The sequence below is a fragment of the Natator depressus genome, chromosome 4 (assembly GCF_965152275.1).
Source record: "Natator depressus isolate rNatDep1 chromosome 4, rNatDep2.hap1, whole genome shotgun sequence".
Taxonomy (NCBI): domain Eukaryota; kingdom Metazoa; phylum Chordata; order Testudines; family Cheloniidae; genus Natator; species Natator depressus.
This window is the reverse complement of record NC_134237.1, coordinates 137902352-137922462: the sequence shown is the minus strand read 5'-3', so window position 1 is coordinate 137922462 and position 20111 is coordinate 137902352. Positions and strand designations below refer to the sequence as shown.

Genomic DNA, 20111 nt, shown 5'->3' with positions numbered 1-20111 from the left:
CTACTTGAGTATTGGGATGCTGAAAAAATGATATCCCAGTTCTGTGGAAGGAGTCTGTGGCTTTGGTGGAGCTGGGATTGTGGTCTATGTCATCCACAGTAGTGAATGGACCAGCACAAATCTTTAGAAGACAGACAACATTTCTCATCATCGAAGTGTTGGCATGCAGTTTGCCACGTTGGGACAGATGGCCGACACTGTCTTAGGAGTTGGACAATCCACTTTGAAAGATGGTATCCACTCACTCATTTTTTCGTGTCTGTGCATGAAATGTCAAACCAATGTTGATTGGTAAAGATCTTTCTCAAGCTGTGTTGTGGTACTTCACGGCGATGGATATTGCTGTTGTACAGCAACAAGTGTGCCAACCTAAGTGTAGTTGGGTGAATGGAAATTTGTTCTGAGTTTTAATGTTTGGACCATCCAATATCATGGACATCAGTGCCGATAGTGACTCAGACACAGATCTTGCTTGGCATCCTGGGTCAAATGATCCAGTAAACTGTGTTTCGTTTGAAACATATCCCTTCGAATAATTTTTGCTGTTGTCAGAGTCTTCCTCACATGCTTTTCGGAGGGTGTGTCCAATATCCTGGTTGAAGGCATGGAGCACATCATGTCTTTTGTGTTCTTGGACACCTGGAATATGTGAAAGGATGCAGGATTTTAGTTCAGTGCTGTGAATGCTCTTAGCCAGCCACCCACAGCTGTTCTAGTCTAGCTCTATAGAACCGTGGGAGGTCTGCTAGTTTAAAGACTGGAGTCACAGCTTCATTCAGTCTTGTCTCTTCAGTGAATGCTTGTCTCTTCAGCAAAGGTAATCCCATGCAACATCTTATCTGTGCTGCTTTGCTCAGTTTTCTTCTCCCTGACTTTGTTGTAGAGAGACATCAAGCATCTTGCACGATACTTTGCGTCATGGGCCCCTGAGCCCCACACACTTACTTTTTGCAAGCAAGCGTTGTTCTTGTACCTGAGGTGCACACTTGTGGACTCGGCTATCCATACCGTGGGTAGAAGCATCTTCTGGTGGTATGTTCATTTCTCAAATAAAGGACGCTTCTTTTGCTGGAGGTCCTTTGTGCTGGGTCACTGAAACGTGTATATTTCCTCAGCGGTTCATCAGGGTGATCCACAGCTTTCTTGGTTCTTTTTTCCCCCCTAAGCCCTCCTACCGTGTGCTCATCACTAAACTTGCCCAGGTTATTTAGCGTCACAGGATGTTATCCAAGGAGGAATTGTCTTTCCATAGATGGGCCTATGAGTACAGAGCTAGAGAGCCCTCCTCACTTTGTATTAGCCAGGACAATGTTGTCAAAGGTCCCAGATCTTGAGGTGTGTGGAATCTGCTTCCATGTCCTTACCTGGGGTGCATCTCCACCAGAGACTCTGTGGGACTTGACACTGCAGGAGCTAAGGCTTACTCTGAATAGAACATAATATAAGAACATAAGAACGGCCATACTGGGTCAGACCAAAGGTCCATCTAGCCCAGTATCCTGTCTTCCGACAGTGCCTCTAATGCCAGGTGCCCCAAAGGGAATAAACAGAACAGGTAATCATCAAGTGATCCATCCTGTTGCCCATTCCCAGCTTCTGACAAATGGAGGTTAGAGACACCGTCCCTTCCCATCCTGGCTAGTAGCTATTGATGGACTTATCCTCCATGAATGTATCTAATTCTTTTTTGAACCCTGTTATAGCTTTGGCCTTCACAACATCCTCTGGCAAGGAGTTCCAGAGGTTGACTGCGTGTTGTGTGAAAAAATACTTCCTTTTGTTTGTTTTAAACCTGCTGCCTGTTAATTTCATTTCGTGGCCCCTAGTTCTTGTGTTATGAGAAGGAGTAAATAACACTTCCTTATTTACTTTCTCCACACCAGTCATGATTTTATAGACCTGCACATTGAGTGGATGTTTTCAGAGAACTATCCACAATGACTCCAAGATCTCTTTCTTGAGTGGTAACAGCTTATTTAGACCCCATAATTTTATATGTATAGTTGGAATGATATTTTCCAATGTGCATTACTTTGCATTTATCAACATTGAATTTCATCTGCCATCTTGTTGCCCAGTCACCCAGTTTTGAGAGATCCTTTTATAGCTCTTCGCAGTCTGCCTGGGACTTAGCTATCTTGAGTAGTTTTGTATCATCTGCACATTTTGCCACCTCACCGTTTACCCCCTTTTACAGATCATTTATGAATATGTTGAATGTCCCTCCAGACCCCTGGGGGACACCACTATTTACCTCTCTCCATTCTGAAAACTGACTCTTTATTCCTAGCCTTTGTTTCCTATCATTTAACCAGTTACCAATCCATGAGAAGACCTTCCCTCTTATCCCGTGACAGCTTGAAGAGCCCTTGAATTTCAGGCAGAAAGGAACCCATCAGGAAACAGAAACAAGCCAGCTGACTCATGGATTGATTCCCATGCCTAATGTAATAATGCCAGTTTCTGGCAGCCAGTGTCATCAGACATTCCAAGAGCAAATGGCCAATCCAAAGGTCTAAGCCATGGGCTTTCTACAGTAGTAATTTTCCCTGGCATAGTTCCTGCCATCCGTGGCTCTCACAGTTTGATTCTGCACCCCCACGTAAGTCAAGGGGAGCCTTACAGTCGATTTAATTGGGTAAGTCCTCAGCTCATTTTAGAAATGTCAGTGAATTAAGCTCCACAACTGAACTGTGAGCTTGGGGAGGTATTTCACCCATTGTACAGAGGGGAGAATTGAGAAGGCCCCAGATGAGCAGAGCACCTAAGGACTTAGGGGTGGATTTAAGCACATGTTTAGCCGATTCAGGGGCTAAGTGACTTTTCCAAAGTCACAAAGCAAGTCTGTGATAGATCTGGGAATAGAACAAAGATCTCCTCAGGCCTAATCTCAACATTTACTCACAAGAATGTCCTTCCTCCCACTGGGGCTTTGTGCAAACAGCAAATATTTTGGGGCAATATTTAAAAAAAGAAAACCCTATTTGCACTTTCATTCCATGCTGTTTTGTGAGTCCATTGCTTTTTTTCATGAATTTTTTGCCATATACCACATTTTCCCACGGAAATGTACCAAAATCCCAGTTTTGTGGGTTTTGCTACAGAAATGTTGAACTTTGGCAGATGATTGGAAATTGACCTTTTTCAATTGACGATGAAGCCATTTCCACTCAAAAAACATCCTGGTTTTGAGCAGAAAACTGCAAGGTTTGGTGGATTGTCTCTAAAATTTGTCAGGTTTTGCAAAAATGGAAACAAAATATTGAAAAGCTGGTAGTCTGAGGTTCCTGAATCGAGTGGAGACTGTTCCACACAGCCGGATTACTTGACAGCCTGAACTAACTTTACTCATACAGTGGTTGCCACTTATAATCTTTACCATTACCTTTGCACATAAGGACTCTGATGGTGGTGATCCCTGGAAAATTCCTATCCTTCTATATACCCTCTACCTTGTCTGTCATCAGGGCATCTTTAATCAGCAGGCTAAAACATAAAAAAATCCAGTGGCTGAAGTTAGAAACATTCAAATGGGAAATAAGATGGTGTGTTTAACAGCAAGTGTAATTAACTACTGGAAAAACGTACCAAGAGCTGGGGTAAATTCATCCTCTCTTGAACTCTCTAAATTGAGATTGGATGTCTTTCTAAAAGATATGCTCTAGTTCCACCATCTGCTGTCAGGCTCAATACCACTCACTTGGGGCCTGATCCAGTGTGCACTGAAGTCAGTGGAAAGACCCCCTTCGACCTAAATGGGCTTTCCATTTGAGCTTGACTTAATAAGGAAAGATATTGCCTTCCACTATGCCTGTCACTGGATGAAATTCTCTAGTCTTTGTTAGGCAGAAGGTCAGACTAGAGGCTCATAACAGTCCCTTCTGGCCTTCTGAATCTATGAAGTGTAGGGAATACCCCGGTAAAGTTATCTACCTGACAAAGTGCTTATTGTAAAGATTTTAGCGGCCACCAAAATACAAAAATGTAACGCTCATTCCAGCTGGACTGTGCTCTCTTTTTCACACAGCTGTTTACTCCCCTTTCAAGCTCTATTTGTGCTATGCAAGCTCAGCTTTGCTTCCATTGCCATTCATTCTAATTACAGCTTGCTTTCTGCACTGATTGATAATCCTAGTTGGCTTTCAGCACTTCGTTAATAGAAATTCAAAGCTGGACAGGAAACCTGCTCCCCTCCAAAAGGGAACCAGTCAAATCATAAAAATAATACTGTTCTGGAGGATAGACTCGGAAAGACAAATGGTGTGTAATTAATTAGAAAGTTCTATTCCACTGGTGGCTTTTCTAATGACTTTTGGTAAGCAGCCCCAGTTTTGCTTGCCTGATTTATGGCATTATTAGCGACGCTCAATTGGCAAACAGCCTCCTAATCCGCTAGGCGCTGTAATTTATCATGATGCCTTTAGTCAAACTTTACTTGTGCTTTTCAAAAGAGCTTGCTTGTAACTTGCTTTTAGTTTTTGTTTTTTAAAAACAACAGAGTGACTCCTTGCAGAGCAGGAGTGTTGTAAGCAAGACACGAGAAGTAATTCTTCCGCTCTACACCACGTCAATAAGGCCTCACCTGGAGTATTGTGTCCAGTTCTGGGCACCATATTTCAGGAAAGATGTGGACAAATTGGAGAAAGCCCACAGGAGAGCAACAAAAATGATGGAAGATCTAGAAAACATGACCTATGAGGGAAGATTGAAAAAATTGGGTTTGTTTAGTCTGGAGAAGAGAAGACTGAGGTGGACATAACAGTTTTCAAGTAAATAAAAGGTTGTTACAAGGAGGATGGAGAAAAATTGTTCTCCTTAACCTCTGAGGATAGGACCAGCAGCAAGGGGCTTCAGTTGCAGCAAGGGTGGGTTAGGCTGGACAGTGGGAAAAACATCCTAACTGTCTGGGTGGTTAAGCACTAAATTGCCTAGGGAGGTTGTGGAATCTCCATCATTGGAGGTTTTTCAGAGCAGGTTGGACAAACACCTGTCAGGGATGGTCTAGATGATGCTTAGTCCTGCCATGAGTGCAGGGGACTGGACTAGATGACCTCTCGAGGTCCCTTCCTGTCCTATGATTCTATGATTCTAAGACAGAACATCTTGTATCAATTAGATTCAGTGTGTTTAGAAGAAACTTCCAATTTGGCTGGGGGGGGGGCATGTGTGTGAATCAAAGCTAGTTTAAATATAGCTCTTTCCAAATGATATAAACACGCCTATTAACATGTTTCTATTATGGTCTTGATAACCAGCCTTTAACCGGCATGTTACTATCATCTCCTTTCTCAAGGGGGCATTCTGCCGACAGTAGAATGTGACATGCCCTGGCTTTATTGTATAGTGCCTTCCGTGCAACCTGTATCGCAAGACACTTTGCAGTATACAAAATTGCAAGGGTTCGCAGAAGGTGCTCGAAATCACAGAAAACAGTAAGGGGATGATATTGTATGGGGGTGTGTGTTGGGGGGAATGCCACATTGCACCATGAGGCCAATAACAGAGGGGAAATGCACTAAGAGGAACACACAAGGAAGTGAGAGAGGGGAAGCTTTCAGCTGAGGTCAGAGCAATACAGGGAGTCTGTTCTAGAGGGTAGGATCTGCAGAGAAGAAGGTTCTTGCATCCCTGGCAGTGAGACTGGACAAGAGCACAGAGAGGGAGCAGGTGCTAAGGGGCAGTGGGAATAGAAAGAGACAGAGCGATTGGAGCAAGTCAGTGGAGGGTTTAAAACTCAGTTGCAGCAAGGAGGCTGGTGGTGGGGCTGTTTGAGGCCGGGGCTGATGGGAGGAGACAGGCAGCAGCACCCTGCACACGCTTGTGTGGGAAGAGGTGCGACTTTGGATATCTTAAAAATATGATGGAAGGAGAAAACAGAATTGGAGAGTAACTACAATGGTTTAGTGGCTAGTGAGTACGACGGACACCTCTGCTCTCTACTGGATGGAATCAGAACCGCTTGCCTGTGTATCATAAGCCCTGTACTGCTGCTAACCAGAGGCGAGTCCCTTTTAGCTCACATGTAAGAGACCTGTCTTTTAGCAGCCTGAGGATGTGAATTCTATACCAGTTCCTGCCATGAAGCTGGGGCCATGCAGCAATGTGAAGGAAGAACATTTTAACATATATGTGCCATTATATTGTATTTGCTTTATGTCTGTTCTTTTCCCCCCTCTCGTTTCCTTCCCTTCCTTAGAACTACGCTGCTATGAAACTGGTTAAACCTTTCAGCTGAACCGGCACCGATGAGGGCCAGAGAGTCTAGTACATCCTGGGATACTGCACGGCACCGTTTGACGTCAGTGACCACTCCACATCGACCTGCGTGTCAGTGCAGAGAAGGAAAAGAAACACATGCTCTTGGATGCTAGACTGTTGCCAAAAAGCAGCTATAACTTTGCAACGATGCAGTATGCACAATAATGTTTCAGAAGCAGCATGTAACTGATACCAGTTTGGAATATTTGTTATTTTACCCTTATTTTATATGCTGCATTCTGTAAAGCTTGAATATCAGCGCACCACTGAGAAATGGCCTTGTTTGGTATGGCTTGGTTAGACTCTGCGAGGCTTTGCGGAGACAGTGTAGATGACTGATCATGCAGTCCTTAGCAAAGGAAATGTGGGCTAGTGATCTGCTTAGTGGCCGACAAGCCAAGTGCTCTTGAGTTCCAGTCATACCTTTCTCGGTGGCCTTGCATAAGTCTCTCTGCCTTAGTTTCGCCCTCTGTGCAATGTAGATGAATTAGCTGGTATATAAAGCACTGTGTAGCCTAAAGCGAGTTACAATGCACCTATTGCTCCTGCTGAGGTCAATGGGTGTGATCTTTGCCTACACAGGGACTGCAGGATCAAACTGTGAAGAGGAATAGAATTAGAATCTAGAGCAACCAAATGCAAGGAAGGATTTGATTGTAATTACTGGAGCAAACCTCCCTCGCTCTTCAGTGAGGGTTTTGCTTTCAGAAGGGCTACAAGGATTTCTTTCCATAGCACTCTTCATTTCCATCTGCATCCCCTCCAAGACAGCTACACTCCTCCTCACAGTGTATCATTGCAAACATGCTAAATGGAATCAGAGTGAATACATACCGAAGGAATAAGTACATGAGCCAGACAGTGCAATGTTAGTTTCCCATTCCCTCCCTTCCCCCGAAGAAACATGTACGTGTCACTCAAACTGCAATGTTAAATCACATTATGGCAACACTAGTGAAATATAGAACATTACAATCAGTTTAATGCCCCTTAACTTCTAAATCAGGATTTGGGAATAAAAGGCAATAATTTAAGACACACTCACTATCTAACCTGTGGAACTCACTGCCACATGATATTATTGAGGGAAATAGCCTAATACATTTTTTTCTTTTCTCTCTCTCTTTTTTAAAGGATTGGAGGCCAAATTCTATAGCTCCTACTCCGTCCAAATTCTCATTTAAGTAAGTGGCAGTTGTGCCCGAGTAAGGATCGCAATATTTGAACATGCATATTTCTCTGTATGAGAACAGCATTTGCATTTCCTCTCGTTGCCCATCCTCATACTTCAGGATGTAAGCTGATCACTAGCTGGGATCAGGAACTAATTTCCCCCCTGGTATAGCTAGGTGGATGAAAAGGGTTTTATAATTTTTTCTAAAGCTTCTAGCCTTGGCCACTCTTGGAGGCAGTATCCTAGACTAGATGGTTCTGGTCTTTTCAGGTTGTTGTTCTGTGTCCATTACCCTAGTAAGTGAGCACTTTCCAAAATAAGGACGTGAAAGGTGAAGACACATGTCTCTTTCCAATAAGGTTATTCCACTATTTTCATTGTCTGTGGGCTCAATCCTAGCCCCATTGAAATCATAGAATATCAGGGTTGGAAGGGACCTCAGGAGGTCATCTAGTCCAACCCCCTGCTCAAAGCAGGACCAATCCCCAGTTTTTGCCCCAGATCCCTAAATGGCCCCCTCAAGGATTGAACTCACAACACTGGGTTTAGCAGGCCAATGCTCAAACCACTGAGCTATCCCTCCCCCTAATAATAATAAGTAAATGGAAGCTTTCGCATTGACTCCAGTGGGTTGAGAGTTTGGTCCAGTAGGTTGGCTTCACTCAGTACCTGAACCCTCCATGCAAAGTGCACAGTGAGAGCAAGCCACAATGAAAGGTGACCCTTAGCGACCCTGTGATCCTCATCCAGCACGGTGCTTAAGCATGTGTTTAAATGGAAGCCCCGAAGAAGCGCATAATTAAGTGCTTTGCTGGATTGAGAGGAGACGAAACAAGCCCTAAATCCCTTATACATTGTTATTAATTATTGCGATTAGCACCAGAACATGCCAATCACAAGGGGCAACAGGCCCTGCCCTGAAGACCATAGACAGCTCTGAAAAGAAATCACCAGGCTGGCTCAGATCAAGGTTCCATCTATCCCAATATCACGTCTCCAACAGTGGCCAACCCCAACTGCTTAGAAAAAGGTGCGAGAAACTCTGTCAAAGTCAGTGATGGAATAGCCTGCTGATGGGGGGTGCAGGGGGGCGTTTCTTCCTAACCATAAGAATGGCCAGACTGAGTCAGACTAACGGTCCATCTAGCCCAGTACCCTGTCTTCCAGCAGTGGCCAATGCCAGATGCAGTTATATGGTTGCCATTCAGCTCTGCAAACAGCCCCCAGCCCCACTGACAGGCATTTCAGGTCAGAAACTGCAGCCCTGTTTGTTTGTAGACATTAGACTGCTGCGTTTTAGTCAAAGTTGGGTTAAATTAGAGTCCGGCCTTTCTCCATTAAGAAGATTGGGCTAAGAAAGAGAAGTGTATGGACAACTCCCTGTGTTATTTGCACCCAGTATTTCATGTCCTTTTCACATCTGTTGGCTCCGTATGTTTTGCAGATACACCTGTGTCTATGTGGGTGTCTCATTTATTCCTTCCTCCATACCCAGCCTGTGTCAACGTATTATGTGCTGTACTTTCTGCTGGCTGCAGGATCTCCTTACTCTGCACTCATTGCAAAGAGGCACCATCAAGGCTGCAGTTGGGAATCAGGCAGAAAATTCCACCTCCCTTTTCTTCTTGCATCTGCTTGCAGAGTCCATGAAACTCCTTATCCCAGCACACTGCTATATAACCTCCAACCCTCTCAGAAAGAAAACCTCAGTGCCAGCAACCCAGCAAGGATAAACCATCCTGCTATAACAAACCAATGCATGCAGCCAGATGCTTATTAGCAACCCAAACCAACAACCACTCTGTGCATCCGGCACTGACAAGTAACCCTACTAGAGCAAACCCACATTTACAGCTCAAACTCTCACAAGCCGTCTTGCATTAAGAAACCACTGTGTTTTTCCCAGCACTTCCGAGCAACCCTACCATAACAAACCAGGGTGGCTGTTCAATGGAGGGAAAAGAACATAAATAAAGGGTACTGATTTCAGATTCCCTAAATAAACCATTACATGGAACAAAAACATTTGGAAGGTATTGCTTCAATTTCATCCCCATATAATACCCTCCACTTTCCCTAGTTCAAACCACAGGGCTAGATTTTACTCTCAGAAGAGTTTGCTGCTCCCACGGACTTAATTGGGCAAAACGGGGCCCTAAATCATGACAGAAGAAAGATCAAATGAACGTTAATTTCATGTCGCAGCACAAAGGAGCTGTCTGTCCGCCTACTGCATCCGATGAAGTGAGCTGTAGCTCACGAAAGCTCATGCTCAAATAAATTGGCTAGTCTCTAAGGTGCCACAAGTCCTCCTTTTCTTTTTGCGAATACAGACTAACACGGCTGTTACTCTGAAAACTACTGCACTTTGTATTTTTGTTGCATCCCGTCCCATCACCAAAACAGACAAGAAGTCCAGAGTCATGCGGAGCCTCTCCTGGGTCACCTGTTGTTCAATGTGGGCTGGAAGGGAGGGAGCCAGAATGTGTATGTATCACCTGTTATGCCTTAGATGCAATACTGCAGATTTCACTGTGGTTACAAATGAAATGCTATGAAACCTTCTGGTTCCCGGTGTGTTTTATTGTCCGAAGTGCACAGCCCGAGAGGGGTTATTGTTCCTTCCCCCATCCTGCCCCCGACGCACACAAAATGCATCTGATATTGGATGCCCCTTCTGCCCCCTCATTGCTCACTCCCGTGAGGCTATGGGCAAGGCTGCTGACGTGTGTGAATTGCACAGAGACAGCGTGTAGAGACGGAGAGGAGACAGGGACCGGGTTGGAGGTGGGAGTGGAGATTGTCTAGTACAACCCCTCTGAATGCACAGCTGCCAGCAGTGGCAGCGTGGCTGGGGAGGAGGCCACGAGAGCGGATCTAGGGCAAGGTTACGTCGGAGAAGCTTGGCCTAGGTGATGCTCTGTAAACCCTGGCAGAGCCCAGGCTGGGGTGCGGAGCCAGGGGCTTTGTCACCGGGGTAGAAGCCATTCCGGGCTGCCCCTGGAAATGGTTCACAAAACTGAACCACTCTCTCTCTCTAGGGGGCCCGGCGTCACTCGGGTTCGGCCTGGAAACCCCGCGTCATGACAGAGGCCACTGAGCTGAACTTCGGGGAGAAGCGACCGTTTGGTTTGCGGGCCCAAGGCAAACGGCCCCTTTTGCCTCCCTGGGCAGCCCTGCCCCTGCCAATGGTGCGCCCTGTGCAGAACATGGGTACAGCTGTGGGTGCCAAGGGGGCGGGGAAGCGTGTGCCCACGGATGTCCTGCCGTGCAAGGAGTGGGGGCTGCATGCCTTCTTGCTCTCCCCGCCCCCCCGTCAGCGGAGGCCCGGCCTTTGGGAGGGGCGGGGGAGCTGGAGGGACGCTTCGAAGGAGCCCAGTCCCGTGAGGCACCGAATGGTGGGTCTGCCTCCGTTCCTCCTACCAGCGGGGTGTGCTACTTCTCACACACCTGCACGGGAACAGGGCCCTACTGAGTTGCCTTCCTGCGGCCAGCCCTTTAAATGGGCAGAGACAAGCAGCTGCGGCCTTAGTGTAGCTGTCCTGTGGCGCCGGGGGGCTGCCTCTCTCTTTCCCTTCCAGCGGGTGAGTGATCTCCGCTCTCTTTCCCGAGGCGATGACATATTCTGCCAGGGGGCTCAGAGAGCCAGTGTGAAACGTGTAGGGCCCAGCTCTGCAACACGCCGTCCACGTGTTCATGGAGAGCGGCAGTGCGGGCTAATGGATAGATGACCCTTGGGTTCAATTCCCAGCTCAGTGCTGAGCTGCTGCATGGCCCTGGGCATGTCACATTCCCCTCTCGCCGTGCCTCGGTTTCCCCTCCCAAATCTTGTCCCGCTCATCTATTTCCATGGCAAGTTCTTTGGGGCAGGCGCTCTTGCGGGCTTTGTGTCTGTACAGCGCCCGGCACAATGGGGCCTGGCTCTCAGTTGGCGCTTCTAGCTGCTGCAGTGATACAGAGAAGACGAGTAGCCCTTCATGGCACGAGCACAAAATCAAGGGGCTGCCATGGGGCTCCATTCCAGGGGCTGCGCTATGGATCCAGTCGCAGGATCGGGGCCTTCACACATGAAATTGCGTAACGGCTTGCCTGCCCTGGCAGGGGCAGGAAATGTTATCCCCTCCATGTAATCAATGGGGAAACTGAGGCGCAGAGCGGGCAAATGGATGGCCTGAGTCTCCCATGCTGCCATTTGGAGTTCCAGGGCTGTGTCTGTGTGTTTATGTCTGTAAAAGTTAATTAACAAATGTTCCACTGCTTAAACCCTTTTGTGATGCTTGTTTTTATATTATTTCCTTGGTCTTTAACTCGCTGTCGTGGCTAATTGAAGGCTGGAGTTATGAAGTGCCTGGGTCCCCCTTAGGGGACACCCTAACAGCCTGCCTTTGTGTTTGACACCCGGGTCAGCTCAGCCCTGCGAGCTGGTGGGCCTAGGAGATTAGCTGCTGGCCGGCTGCCAGACCGTAAACGGGCTGAACTTTGTTAACCTCCGGCAGGCTCCTCTGTCTCCAATCGGGAGTTAAAAATAAAATCCAAGCAGGGATCTGGGGCGGGGGCTGTATTGATTGCCGGCGCTCAGGTGCTCAGAAGAGAGGGTTAACCCAGGCTGGTCATTGCAATAAGACGATTTCATCAGGGTGGTGTATTAGAGGAGGGGGTCTGCGTGCTGTCCATAAAATGCCGCTCTGCAAAGCCGTTTGGAGACCCTGCCCCACCGGGGTTGCGTTTGTTGGTTTAACTCCAGCTAATGGGCCCTGCAGTCAGCTCTACTCATTACCTGTCGACAGAACGGAAACATACCGTGTAAGCTCCTGTTAGGAGCCAGGCAAGGCGGGCCGGGCTGGCTGCACCGGGCCTAGCGCAGAACCCACAGCGCTCCATGCGCTCGGACCTGCTGCTGCGTCTCTGTCGTCAGCTGGATACTTCCTATTTGTGCTACCCAGATTGGGGTCTGGGAGAGAGAGTCCCTGCCCAAAGAGGTCACACGACTAAGGGTAGCAAAGGCGTAGAGGGGGAGGCAACTGGCCCCAGGTCACACAGCAGAACCAGGATTCGAACCCAGGGCTCCTGCTGCCCAGTCCGGCGCTGACTCCTGGTAGGCTGGTATATTACCGCACCTTGAGGTACGTCTACCCTTCCGGCGGCACGTCGCGCGCAGACGCTGCACGCCCAGCTAGCACGGGGATCGAGAGCAGTGGAGACGCTGCGGCCCGGCTTAGGCTCCGAGGGCGCTGGGCCCTCCTCGCCTGAATCCTAAGATATCTCCCGGGTATCTCTCTACACATCCTGCCCAGGCCTCCATGTCCACACTGGTATTTTTAGCAGCATAGTGTCCGCCCGCCTTCCCCCGCTGGAGCCTTTCACTGCCACACGTGGCTACACACCACAGGGACAAGCGTGGACACGGCCTGCCTTCACGGCCGCGTGTCACCACCCAGGTAGCCCTGTACTCTGCACGTCACCGGTAGCGCAGCCATTGGAGTGGCCCCCGTTAGCCTGGGGTTGGGTATGTAATATCGGCCCAGACCAGCCTCAGGCTTGGGGGAAAGTTTGATCCGGCTCTGAATGACGCAGTCAGCCCCTGGCTGTGTGAAAGGCCCCCGTCGAAACACTCCTCGACTGAGAAGGTTGGATCCGAGCCCTGAAACGTCCTGCCTGGTAGAGCAAGAGCAGGATTGGCAGCGGATGAATAGAAAGGGGATTCTCTGTTGAGGCTGCTGGACACCACCAGATCCTGGCTCTCTGGCTCCCAAAATGACTAACAGCCTGTGCTGGCTTGTGTCACCGCCCGGGGTCTCCCCAAATGCTGGCCAGACTATGTAGTCATGGAAGGGGGCTGCTGGGTAAACTACAGATCCCAGCCTAGCAGCTACCTCTTATCTGTCTATCAGGCCAAACCAAAATTGCCCCTGAGGTCTGGGGGAATTGAGCTTCTGCTTCAAGCATCATGTGTGATGGTCTTTGGGCTCTGATCTGCATCAAGCTCTGATGCAGACAGGTAAGCAATGGGGCGTGAAACCAGCATCTCTCGGTCTTTGCCATGAATCAGCGCCCAGTACAAAACCAAGCCATTTGTGCAGTCTGCTTTTCCCATTTACATCCTCCAGCCGCCTCGAATATCCAGTGCTTAAACATTCAGAGGCCAGGCACCGTAAAACATGTTCTTACCATCAAGTGCAGGAAGTGTTTGCTTTGACTCCACTTTGGGGTCTGGAGGGAGACTGTCCCCAGCTGGGCCTGGAGCCTGGTATTCTCACGCAAGCATAGAGGTGGGTCCCACTGCCAGTTTGCAGGGAAACTGCCCAATCAGTACGAACTAGTCAATGTCTGAGCAGCACTTTGAAGAGGAAATGTGCTATGCAAGTGCCATTGTATTTTGCATGTACGGTGTGTGTAACGTCGCCCTCTACTGGCTGGTCCCTATAGAGGATAACAGCTTCCTGTGGGTTGATGCTGCTCTTTAAACTCGGTTGGCAATATCTGTGTTCTGGTGCAGATGGTACGGGGTGCAAACCCTGCTGACGCTCTGTGGTGGCTGCATGCTACTGTCTGATTGCAGTGTAGCTTAGGGGATAGCGCACTGGACAGGGACTCAGGAGTGGGCAGATTCTCTTCTCAGGCATCCGGTGACTCCAAACACCACTGGCATGGCCACTGGTGCGTTATTATTTATTCATGTAGCAGTGGCACCTAGAGGTCCCAGTCAGGGATCAAAGCCGCATTGTGATTAGTTGTTGTACACACCATATAACAAAAGGGAGGTTTCAGTCCCCAGGAGTCTATAAATACCTACCTGGGGAGCAAATATTTGCTGGTGGCCTCTTCAATCTAGCAGAGAAAGGTCTGGCACGAGCCAATGGCTGGAAGTTGACACTAGACAAACTTTTAACAGAGTAAATGTTTTAACAGGTAGGGTAATCATCCATTGGAACAACCTACCAAGGGCTGTGGTGGATTCTCTATCAGTGACAAATTTTAAATGAAGGTTGGATGTTGTCAAGGTTCCTCCCCCACTCTGAACTCTAGGGTACAGATGTGGGGACCTGCATGAAAACCTCCTAAGCTTACTTTTACCAGCTTAGGTTAAAACTTCCCCAAGGTACAAATTAATTTTATCCTTTTTCCTTGGAAAATCCACTGCCACCACCAAACTCTAACTGGGTTTACTGGGAAACATAGTTTGGACACGTCTTTCCCCCCAAAATCCTCCCAACCTTTGCACTCCACTTCCTGGGAAAGGTTTGGTAAAAATCCTCACCAATTTGCATAGGTGACCACAGACCCAAACCCTTGGATCTGAGAACAATGAAAAAGCATTCAGTTTTCTTACAAGAAGACTTTTAATAGAAATAAATAGAAGTAAAGGAATCACCTCTGTAAAATCAGGATGGTAGATACCTTACAGGGTAATTAGATTCAAAACATAGAGAATCCTTCTAGGCAAAATCTTAAGTTACAAAAAAGACACACAGACAGAAATAGTCATTCTATTCAGCACAGTTCTTTTCTCAGCCATTTAAAGAAATCATAATCTAACACATACCTAGCTAGATTACTTACTAAAAGTTCTAAGACTCCATTCCTGGTCTATCCCTGGCAAAAGCAGCATACAGACAGACCCAGACCCTCTGTTTCTCTCCCTCCTCCCAGCTTTTGAAAGTATCTTGTCTCCTCATTGGTCATTTTGGTCAGGTGCCAGCGAGGTTACCTTTAGCTTCTTAACCCTTTACAGGTGAGAGGATTTTTCCTCTGGCCAGGAGGGATTTTAAAGGGGTTTACCCTTCCCTTTATATTTATGATATATGTGTTTCTAAAAGATCTGCCCCAGGAATTATGGTGGAAAAGTTCTCTGGGCTGTTATGCAGGATGTCAGACTAGATGATCACAATACTCCTGTCTGGCCTTGGAATCTATGAACCTATGTAGCTGCACCACTGCAAATCATGGCTTACCTTGGATATTAGGAAAAACTTTTTCACTCGGAGGGTGGTGAAGCACTGGAATGGGTTACTTAGGGAGGTGGTGGAATCTCCTTCCTTAGAAGTTTTTAAGGTCAGGCTTGACAAATCCCTGGCTGGGATGATGTAGTTGGGGATTGGTCCTGCTTTGAGCAGGGGTTTGGACTAGATGACCTCCTGACGTCCCTTCCAACCCTGATATTCTATGATTCTATGATTCTCTGCGCTAGGGTTTGCAATGGTGCAGCTACACCGGTGGCTGGAATTGGGGCCAGTCCCCAGTGTGGAGAAGGCCTCGTTGCACCCATGACAACCCCACTGCTGTTAATGAGAAGAGAAGACAACCTAAGACTTCGAGCTCCTGGCAATGCCTCCATAGGGCACCACCCTGCTTTGGATGCCTGGGGCAAGCTAGATGTCTGAGTAGCTCAGCTCCATCTCTCATCTCTACTTTGAACCCTCTTCCCCAGTGACGTTAAGTCTCCACGGCCCCATTGGTTGTCCCTCTGTGGCCACGGGAGCATTTCTCTAGCCTGGGATGCTGTAAGTGGAATATTTTCTTTTCCCCCTCTCTCCTTAAGTCTCTTCCCCGCTTGTACTTTTTCATTTGTGGCTTGACATCACTTTGGTTCCAGACCTCATGAAATGAATGCCATCCCAGGAGGAGTCATGAATTATAGGTTTACCAGTTAGGACAGCCCCAGCGCTCGCAAGGCCTTCTCTCTTTCTCTCTTTTCATTCTTCTTTTCAGAACATGTGTGAAATAAATTCATCCGCTTTGCTCACAACCAACAATCGGGCCTTATGGGGGTTTCCTCTGGAAATAGCATAATCCCACCTTTATGGAAACACATGAAGGAAAAGAGCGAAGCCAGGGCACTTAAACTGGAGAGAGCTCTCCAGCCCTGATCCAAAGCCTTCTGGAGTCAATGGGAACCTTTCCATCCAGTTCCTTGGCCTTTGGATCCAGCATTTTGTTTTCAGGAAGGAGAGAGACTATGGAAACCCCCGCTCAGATGTATGGATATTTTCACAGGGATCTAGGTTCTATCTAGCTATGGTACCCCGGTACCCTCATTGCTGTAGTATCTCTGAAGTCACAGCACCCCTGTGAGGAAGGGCAATGCTATTACACCTGGTTACAGTGTGGAAAGTGAGGGACAGAAGCTTGTGTAAAGTCATACATAGCATCTGTGGTAGAGGAGGGAGTTGAACCTAGATTTCCCAGGCGTGCACTTTAATTGCCAAAAAGCAAATATGGACAACACACAGATATTGAAAGTGTGGTTATAAGTAGTCGTTACTTTCTGGTTTTCCCCTCCCTAGATTGCCCTTTAAATTGATTTGTGATATGCTCAATCTGCCCCTCCAGAGGCTGGCTATTGCCTGTCAGATGCAATAAGACACTTGTACGGTCCTCTTGGTAATGCTTCAGCTTTGAGACAACTGCTTTTAACTTTTAGTGAAACCTACGTAGTTAGTTACAGGAAACAGACGCTCTTAACAAACTCTTCTAGCTTAGTACTTCATCACGCTCTCATTCTGACCGTTAAGCCTGACCAAACAACTTCATGAGCAGCGCTGCTCGTTGGAACTGTCATTTCGGCTGTTTATTTGCTGTTGATAAGGAAGGCAGTCCTGGAAGTCGAAAGCAACGCTGGCACGTCTATTTCACAAGAAATACAGGGACAGTAGCTGATTTCTCCTTGCTCTGATTTGTTGACACCAACTTCAATGCCTGCTGCGAAATCAACGATTTATAAGAAAGACACACCCATTTTTATAATCGTTTCATTGAAATACTTCCCATACAATAAAAGGTTTCTGCAAAATATGCAAGGTAATGAGATCCATATTATCGCGCAAATATCATCGGTAGAAACTGGTTTTGTCTGGTGCTTCAAAGAACAAGTTTTTTCTGTTAATACCAGAATCAGAGGCTGCAGCTGTGGTCATAGTACAATAACGTCTACAGGCCCCCACTGAGACTGCGATCCCGTTGGTCTTGACCCTGTGCAGATCTGCCTCAGGGATACAGTCACTACACTAAGAGCTTGCATTCTAAATAGACGGGAGGGGATACATCTTCCTCTGTGAAACAAGACACAGAGTAAGTGACTTGCCCAAAGTCACACAGGAATCTGTGTCGGAGCCGTGATTTGTACAGGCCATGAGTCTCAGTCCAATGAATTAACCACACTTCCCCTGTTGGTTAGCTGCCCACTGCGTCATAGCTGCCCACTGGGGCATTTCTTGTTCGTCTGGTGTTGGCCAATGTTGGAGAGAAAAGAAAGGAGCGAGCCCTGGTCTGTGTAGTTTGGTAGTTCCTGGATAAACTGTGCATGGAATTAGCTGTTTCATCCCACATTTTGGTGAAGAGATGGGCCCCTGGCCAGGGCTGCTCTGATGAGACTCTGGATTAGGTGTACTGGTGGGGTCAGGGTCTGGGTTGAAGGTCAGTCCAGGGCTAGGATTGAATATGTTGCTTTCAAGCTCTCCTTGTAGTGTTTTGACCCCAAACCAGTCAGTCTTGCTGGGGCTAGACCTGGAGAGCCACTCCTTTCCCAGTTTGGATGCAGTTTGCTATTGAACCAGAACAAATAGGCGGATTGGGATTGGGGGGAGGGGATCCGAACCCAATGAAATGGATGGGCTGGGGACTCGATGTGAGTGGTAAATATGGGGTAACATTTTTGAAGCACCTAAGCCCCATTTTCAAAAGTGACTTGGGCAGTTAGAGTCCTAAGCCACGTAAGTGCTTTTGAAAATTTTAGCTGCAATCTAAGATCCCTGCGCCAACATAACTGGTCAAGAGGGAAGGCGTGTTCTTGTGGCTACAGCGTCAGCTGGGGTGGCAGGTGTCGGGGTTCTGTCTTCAGCTCTGACACTGCTTCATTGTGGCCTGGGGCAAATCACTTCACTTCTCTGTGCCTCAGTTTCCCCCACTGTATAATGGGGTAACAATGCTCCCCTTGTCACCAAGGTGTCGTGTGAGGCTTAATTCACGTTTATAAAGCCCCAAGGATCCTTGGATGGAAGGAGGAGAGCAGAACAAATTGTAAAGCTTTATCCAGCCAGTGTAACAAAATCTGCACTTCTCTGTCAACATTAGCACAGAACTGGTTTTTCTAGCCTTCAGTTGTTTGGTTTTTGCTCTCCCTGGGATGCTGACTGGCAGATCCACAGGACAGTTATTTTTCAAAACATGGACAGTTAATACATTTATTTCCAAGCCTGCAACAGCATTGGAAAAAAACCCCAAGTTTAACTGTGTACTGTCTTCTTTTTGACAAATCATTTCTTGGCCCACGAGGCAAATATTGAGTAGAAAAGGTGCAGGTCATCCACTGGTTCATGTGGACAGTGACCTGCACAAGGAGGGAGGGCCCTTGCTGTACATCATGAGAAGCAGCATGGCCTAGTAGCTAGCATACTTGATTGAGACTCTGGAGACTTGGGTTGAGGTCCCACCTCTGCCACTGGCCGGCTGGGTGACCTGAGGCAAATCATGTTTGTTCTTGTGTCCCAGTTTCCTCCATCTGAGAAATGAGAGTGGCCTCCTTTGTAAAGCGCTTTGAGGTTTACAGGTGTGAGCGGCTATGTAAGAGCTTGGTGGTGGTATTATAAGATGCTTGCTGTCGCTGAGGATTGTCTGATGCAGGGGAATTGTCCTCATTCACCGCAACTTTATTCCAGCTCAGGTTGACTGTTGTTACCAGCTGATGACGGGCACCCTGTATATGAGATGAGTCCGTTGGCCCACCTTTTGATCCTGGTGATGGTGGGGCAATTCCACTGGCATAAATGGGGTTTCTCCAGGTTAATTGGGATAAGTCTAAACAGCTGTCTGAGGCTGGTGCCTACTGCACAGGTGTCCATGTCACAAAAAATACCTGCTGCCACCTGATCCATTGTTGGCATGTCAGCAAATGAATGTGCCATGGAGAGTGCGCTCTCTACACTCCTAGCATGGCCTAGTGGATGGAGCACTGGGCTGGGGTGCAGGAGACCTGGATTCTATTTCCAGTTCTGCCACTGGTCTGCTGAGTAACCTTGGGCAAGTCACTTCTGGCCCTGTGCCTCAGTTTCCCCATCTGAAAACTGGCCAGGATAATTGGGCCCTCTTTTGTAAAGTGCTTTGAGTACTGGGTAAGAGCTAGGTGTTCTTGTAAGTGACCACTCCAGGTCAGGTTTGGGGCACTGTGTGAAGGAAGCTTTCACTGCCACTGATGTGTGTCACGTGGTTTACTTTCTGGCAGTCAGACGACTCCAGTCTCCCAGGTGCCTTTCACTAGCAAGAAATTCAGTTCTCAGGACAAAGAGAGGTAAACAGTGGTGTCCCCCAGGGGTCTGCATTGGGACCGGTGCTGTTCGACATATTCACAACTGATCTGGAAAAAGGAATCTCACTAAACGGGGTGACTGGGCAACAAAATGGCAGATGAAATTCCGTGTTGATAAATGCAAAGTAATGCACATTGGAAAACATCATCCCAACAGTACATACAAAATGATGGGGTCTAAATTAGCTGTTACCACTCAAGAAAGAGATCTTGGCGTCTTGGTGGATAGTTCTCTGGAAACATCCACTCCATGTGCAGCGGCCGTCAAAAAAGCAAACAGAATGCTGGGAATAATTAAGAAATGGATAGATAATAGGACAGAAAATATCATGTTGCCTCTATATAAATCCATGGCACGCCCACACCTTGAACACTGCG

At 47.5% G+C, this 20111-nt stretch overlaps 1 protein-coding gene across 1 annotated transcript in view; it reads left to right on the top strand.

Moving 5' to 3' along the window:
- The window catches only part of DYSF (dysferlin), a 303950-nt gene extending 293962 nt beyond the window's left edge, over positions 1–9988 (top strand). Inside the window, exon 57 of the mRNA XM_074951962.1 lies at positions 6197–9988. Coding sequence (XP_074808063.1) covers positions 6197–6235 — 39 coding nt within the window. The 3' untranslated portion in view covers positions 6236–9988. The remainder of the gene's footprint in view (positions 1–6196) is intronic.
- Positions 9989–20111: the final 10123 nt, after the last annotated feature.